Here is a 6656-nt window from a genome sequence, read left to right on the forward strand (position 1 = left end):
TCTAAGGTTGTAGAGAGGATCGAAGTTGACAATGCACATGAAAATACTTTGTAATTTGACACTTAATATGATATTGCTTTATGACCTATTCCTGATTATTCGCATAATGAAATCCTCTAAGAAATTAAATATTTGGACATCACTACCATTAATGAGAACTGCATATTTATTTCTAAAATAGCTGCATTCTGATTCTGATTTATGGAGGAAAAAAATAAAGAAAAGCTTCCAACAATGTAAATATAAGAATTAGCTCAATAGTATTTGTTTTTCTGTTCCACTAGAGGCTGAGGAGTAATATCACTGTGTGTGTACATAACTATGCACATTACTGTCCTAAGAGACCCTAGATATGCCTCACAATCCTCAGAGTAGTCACAATATAATGAGTGAGGGTAGGTAGGTGACCCCAGATTTCAAAGTCCTCATGCAACCAGAGAGCAGAACTCACAGAAAATAAGCCCAAATGGATATACTGCATTGACTGACTGATGGCCTCATTTGAAAAGGCATCAATTTAACTTTAAACCGATGAGCTCATTGAGAAAAGGGGATATCACCAAATGCAGGAAACTGTTGCCATAGCATTTTCCTTTATTCCTGCCTACTCCTCCACCCCCAAAGCAGCAACAATTTGTGCTCTGCTGTTTTCTTTCAGGAGCCAGATGCATTTTTATTAGGTGATGTTATTTACACCACATAACTGTTCTTAGGAGGGATATAGAATAAGTCCATTAAGTTTCTCAGGACAGATCATCTTTGTGTATGCAATTGCTGAACAGGAAACAGACTCAGGGAGGATTTTAGCACCCCCCTCCCCCGAAATTTCATTGGCCCTCTGCACAAGCCATGCCACATTTACTTCTGCAACACAACCGATTCCTTTCAGCACTCGCAGCCGTGGACAGCTCCCTCGCCGCGCGGTCCATTCCTCTGCAGTGAGCAGAGCAGATTCGTGTAAAGCCTGCATCGGTCGGTGCAGCACCCAACACCAAGTCCTCGCCAGCGCGCACAGAGCACGCGCTCCCTCCCACCTCCCTCTCGGCTCCCCCGCCCCTCGCTCACCACGGCTCACTCCGGCAGCGACTTTGAGGGATTCCCTCTTCGGCGGCCTCTGCAGCAGCACATCTGGCTTCATTCGCTGCTAGGCAAGCATGAATCTCCGCGGAAAAGACGTTCTCAGCTTCACCAGACTTCGAGTTCTCCTGATGCTGTTCCGTGAGTAGCGTTTCGGCGACCGCGAGGGCAGGGTGCACTCTTTTCAGAGAACAGAACCGGCTTAGTAAAGTCAGTAGCCTAAGGTCAAAATGTGGCCCTTAATATTTTGCGAAATTTTTTCTTTTCTGGGGGGTGAGGGGTGGGGCGAGGGCCTTCTCGCCAGTGGCGGGGAATTCCCCAGAGAGCCATAAACCTGTATGCCATCTCCCAGGCAGATATACAGCCCTGCTTCTTGAGGTTAGAGCATTGGTAAGATTCGGTTTAAAATACTAAAATAAAGAAAAATGCCAGTCAGTCTACATATTAGGTAAATTTTAGAAAAATTTATTAGTATTAAAATTTAACAGCAAAAAGTTGAATTTGTTGGCGCTAGGTTAGAGAAATGGCTCACAGCACAGCAGCCTTCGGGAAGAGAACTTTGTCACCCCAAGCCCGCAGACCACTATTTCTTCACCCTTGTGCCAGAGACGCGTGGGCTCACTGAGCCCAGAACCGATAGGATATTTTTCCCCCCGCAGATACAATGGCTCAAATCATGGCAGAACAAGAAGTGGAAAATCTCTCAGGCCTTTCCACTAACCCTGAAAAAGATATATTTGTGGTGCGGGAAAATGGGACGACATGTCTCATGGCAGAGTTTGCAGCCAAATTTATTGTCCCTTATGATGTATGGGCCAGCAATTATGTCGATGTAAGGAACCTTTTTCCTCCCAGCTTGCTCCTGGGGCTCCAGGGGCGAAGGGCACTCTCCCTCAAGGCCCTATGAAGACCTGGGTCGCCCTCCTTCCCCCTTGCGCCCCTTGCAAGCTACTCCCGAATGCTGCATGGGGGTTCCAGCTTGTCACGCCTTCCGCTCGCCCTGCCTGCTTTGAAAGTAACCCCCCTCTCTCTGCTTCCCTAACGGCGGGGTCTGCACGTAGAGCATCTAACCGCATGTTCCCGGACCTGGGAGCGCGCGCGCAAAGGAGCGTCCAGGCGTGCCACCCGGACTTTGGCCGCACCTCCCTTTACAGCCCCCACTGGGGGCGGGCGCGCTGAGGGGTTGCGGGGCGTCTGTGTTCCCAGCTGATCACCGAACAGGCTGATATCTCACTGACCCGGGGAGCTGAGGTGAAGGGCCGCTGTGGCCACAACGAGTCAGAGCTGCAGGTGTTCTGGGTGGATCGCGCGTACGCGCTCAAGCTGCTGTTTGTAAAGGTAACTCTGAGCCCACCGCGCAAAGGAGACGCAGACTCCGGGGCGGGTGTGGGCAGGGGCCGCCCCGCAGTTTCTTCACCTTGAAGCTGCGGAGGAGGTTGACGCGCGCCTCCCACGCTTGTCAGGAAAGCCACAACACGTCCAAGGGACCCGAGGCGACATGGAGGCTGAGCAAGGTCCAATTTGTCTACGACTCCTCGGAGAAGACCCATTTTAAAGACGCAGTCAGTGGTGAGCAGAGGCCTGCAGGGCTTGGGAGGGAGTCTGGGAAAGCGCTGACGCTGCAGAGAGCGCAGGCCTGAAGTCCGAATTCCTCAGGATATTCGGAAATTTTATGGAAACCGATCCCGGCTTTGTGCTCCCAGGCCAAATCCGCTCGGGCTTGCTCTCTAGGGCAGAGAAAGCGGGAGAGCAGATAGGTCCCTTGGACCGCAGGCCTTGACGATGCACAAGGAACCCCGGGCGGAGGACCAGCCGATCACCCGTGGCCTGATCCCGGAGCAGACGTCTCTTGAGGGTCTGTCTTCCCCTGGCTGCTTCAGGACAACTTATGATTTGTCCTTTAGAGGAGCGCGGAGAAGGGCAAAGCTGCATTTTTATTTTTCTGCACCCCGATTTTTCTTCTCACGCGCTGAAACATGAAGGGGGCAGCACGACTTTACTTTCGGTCAATATTCGGTGGCCTTCAGTACCTTTTTGTGCAAGGCAGCAGGGCTCCCACGCCATCTTCAGTCATCGACTGCAGTCACCCCAGAGCGCATTCTGTATCGTGGCCTAATTTATTAGGTTTTCCTGGCCATCACTCTAACAAAACGCCCAGATTCCCCAAAAATATTGTGGCAAGAAGAACATCCATTCCCCAAATAACAATGTTCACATTTGCAGGTACTATCAAAGGCCACGTTTAAATTTATTTTGTAAATTTTCTAACCTACTCATAATGAGGCCTTTGCTCACCTGAGCACCTAAGAAAAGATTTTTATTGAGCACGTGAAAGAATACATGTCATTTCTTCCTTTTCACTCCTTTTTCTTATCACAGTAAAAAGAGCATTTTCTTCTCTTCATCAAAATGCATATTCAAGCATTTTCCTAGTTAAATTAGACCCCCCCACCACCACCACCACACAACACAAATAAAAGGAAAAAGGGTGAAATCCCCAAACAAATGTATGCCAGAAAAGGAGAGAAAGGAGGCAGGCCTCAAGAGGTGTATAGATGTGCTCAAGGGCATTCATCTTCCCAGGGCTCCAGAAATCAGCCGTGCTTTGTTGAAGAAGGTATTTTATTTTTGGCGGGTCAGTGTGAAATGTGGAAAACCAAGTCGCTGTTCTCTGTGTTTGGAATCTCCACTGGTTTGGTTTTATAGAATAAAAAGGGTTGAGTTTTTAGGTATCATGCTCTTCTTCCAAAAAGAAATCCCCAAATTTCCAAAAATTCCAAATCAATCGTTTGAGCCCTTGCTTATGAAGGAATGAGTGTATTTGTGCTTTGACACCACTTGAAACCATAAGCACAGACTCAGCCCCAGCAGGGCAACATTGCCTGGCCACACAGGGGACCAGAGAAGGGTCTGGAGCTGAGAGGCAAGAGCCAACTCTCTGCAAGGAAGGTTAGGAGCAGCCAGGGTTCTGCCATGGAGAGGGGCTTAACCATTGCTCTGGGCCTTCCTTGCAGCTGGGAAGCACACCGCCAACTCGCATCACCTCTCTGCCTTGGTCACCCCAGCTGGAAAGTCCTACGAGTGTCAAGCTCAGCAGACCATTTCACTAGCCTCAAGTGATCCACAGAAGACAGTCACCATGATCCTGTCCGCAGTTCACATCCAGCCCTTTGACATCATCTCCGATTTTGTCTTCAGTGAAGGTAGGTTGGTGAGGTGGGGGTGGGGGGAGATGGGGGTGGGGAGGGAGGGGAAGGCTGACTTCAGGATGGATGTGGAAGGAGACCTGCCAGGGTCCCAGGCTGTTGCCACTTGGATTTTCTCTAGGCTGACTGGACACTGCCTCCCTCCGTAATATTTTTCAAGGACTAAAGGCAGTAAACTGAATCATCAATTTTCTTCAGTGGCTCTTTTTTCTTTCCTCTCTCTTTCTCTCCTTCACTTCATTCCTTGCCTCTCTTTTTTTTCCTCTCTCGTTCCCTCTCTCTCAATATCATCTTTCTCTCCCCCGCCCCCTTCCTTTGCCAAAAGAAGAACCTTGATAGGGAGAGAGGTAAGAAACTCAACTTGGAAAAAATACATATAATTTTGGTACAAACCTTCCAATCAGAAGGCAGCTAAAAATCTCAAGTAGTTCCCTAGAGAGCCATGGATTGGAGAAGGGCCTTTGCTTCTATGGGCCTCAGTTTTTCCACGTTCTCTCAGACACTTCCAGCTACAAGTTCTACTAATATGAGTTAAAGTTTTAGTGTGGCTAGAATGCAATAGGGGTGTGTGTGTGTGTGTGTGTGTGTGTGTGTGTGTGTGTGTGTGTAAGTCACATCCAGATCACAGAGAGAGAATTATGAAGACCTGCCTCCGTTCAGCACTCACCTTGTGTAGCAGGGATACCCTCAAAGCTCCTTGGAGGCATAGGTCCCTGATCTACTCTTCCTTGAAATGCTTCTTCTCAATTTGTGCTAGCCCCTTTAAGTGATCAGGCAAGATACAACTGAGACACATTCAGGGCATCCACAGTCTCTTGGTTCTCTGCCTCCCAGCAGAGGTAGGGCATGAGGGGAGTCTACCTTTCTGCAGTTTGTCCAACAATTTACACTGGGGAATTTTAGGGTAAGTAAATTCTTCAATTCATTTGTTTTCTCTTTCTTGTCTGGGGGAGGTTGTTAAAGACAGTTTGATATTCTGTTTATTCCTTGTGGTTAAGAAATGAGAAGAGATTCTGATTGCTTTGTGGATGCCTTCCTTTGAGCTGGGGCTCCCCAGGTGAATACAACTATTTAAATGTGCAGGATATTAGGGAATCCCCATCTGTGTCCAATACAAATAATTAAGTCATTTCACAAGGAATCCAGCTTTCATAAAATGCCCCTCTGACTCAAACACTATACTGAATAAAATCATGGCCCCCTGCCTGATTATTCAGAAAGCATTTGGGAATTCTATCTCCCTTAGAGAAGGGCCAGATTCTTTTTCATCTTTGTATTTTTAGCACCTAATACAGTGCTTGGCACATTGTAGATGCCCAGTTAACTTCGGCTAAATTGACATTCTGAAGCTGTTGACTCAATTAATAGAGATTCCAAAAGCTTCAGTGCCAGGCAAATCAGAATTTAATTGATTTAGTAAAGCAGTGCCGTACTTACCTGTTCACATGAAAGGATGGGCTACTCCATTTAATGTATTTTCTACGAAATTGAAACTAAACTCTAAATGTCAAGACCTTAACATTTTTTAAAAAATGTTTCATTAGAAAAGTATTTATAAAAGTAATAGTGTCTTTCTTAAACTGAAAACATTAAATATAATTAAATATAATTGGACTTGTGATTATTGATGACCAGGAATTTATTATGAAAATACTGAATTGTGTAGAATCATTCCCCAGGGTCCCTACCATAGATGCTTTTGAGTTTATATGTGTACTTTTAATAGTCTCTAGTTACTTCTTGTTTTTTACTGGCTTGTTGTTCTTAGGTACTTCTTTACTTCTTGGTGCTAGTGGTGCTATAATTGCTGCTTACCAGAACCTTACTCTAGCCCACTCTGGGTTATTTCTAAATTGCTGCTTATTTCTAAATTGTTTATGGACTGAGAAATCAAATCTCATGGATGTTTAGGATTGTGTACAAAGTAAGAGTAAATAAGAACTGAATAAGGACGAGAGCTACTCTTCTGAAAATCGATGAAGTTCATGGCATGAACTTAATGACATCTTTTATTTGAAAAAGCAGTTTTCATCCACTTTCAGGTCCTAGAGAGGTGTGATAGACTTGGAGAGTTTGTAAGCTTGTATAACTTCCTAAATGCAGATATATTAAGAACAAGCAAATTGCACTTGTCTCACCCAGGCTTTTCTGGATAATAATTAGGATGTTCCCTCCTGTATGGTACCCTGGGGCTCAAGCCTTGATGCTTGGGGGCGGGGGTGGGGAGGGCATGGGAGGGATAGGGAGGCACCTCATTCAGAATCACTCACTGGATGATGTGCCTTTGTGTGGCAGGGATTCTTTTGCTCCTGGCTCCTGTCTGTGCCTCTCTGCACCTGCCCCTCACAGTGTTTTGTAAGGGATCATTTTATT

At 46.4% G+C, this 6656-nt stretch overlaps 1 protein-coding gene across 2 annotated transcripts in view; it reads left to right on the plus strand.

Annotated features, from left to right (window-relative positions):
- The first annotated feature begins 680 nt into the window (after window positions 1–680).
- The window catches only part of LAMP5 (lysosomal associated membrane protein family member 5), an 18105-nt gene continuing 12129 nt past the window's right edge, over window positions 681–6656 (plus strand). The window contains exons 1-5 of one of the 2 annotated variants that reach the window (XM_011370158.1): window positions 681–1218; window positions 1737–1909; window positions 2284–2415; window positions 2541–2646; window positions 4092–4280. In XM_011370158.1, the coding sequence (XP_011368460.1) occupies window positions 1155–1218; window positions 1737–1909; window positions 2284–2415; window positions 2541–2646; window positions 4092–4280 (664 nt within the window). In that variant the 5' untranslated portion in view covers window positions 681–1154. The remainder of the gene's footprint in view (window positions 1219–1736; window positions 1910–2283; window positions 2416–2540; window positions 2647–4091; window positions 4281–6656) is intronic. The other variant, XM_011370165.2, reaches the window with a different exon arrangement.

Source organism: Pteropus vampyrus, unplaced genomic scaffold, assembly GCF_000151845.1.
Source record: "Pteropus vampyrus isolate Shadow unplaced genomic scaffold, Pvam_2.0 Scaffold7, whole genome shotgun sequence".
NCBI lineage: Eukaryota > Metazoa > Chordata > Mammalia > Chiroptera > Pteropodidae > Pteropus > Pteropus vampyrus.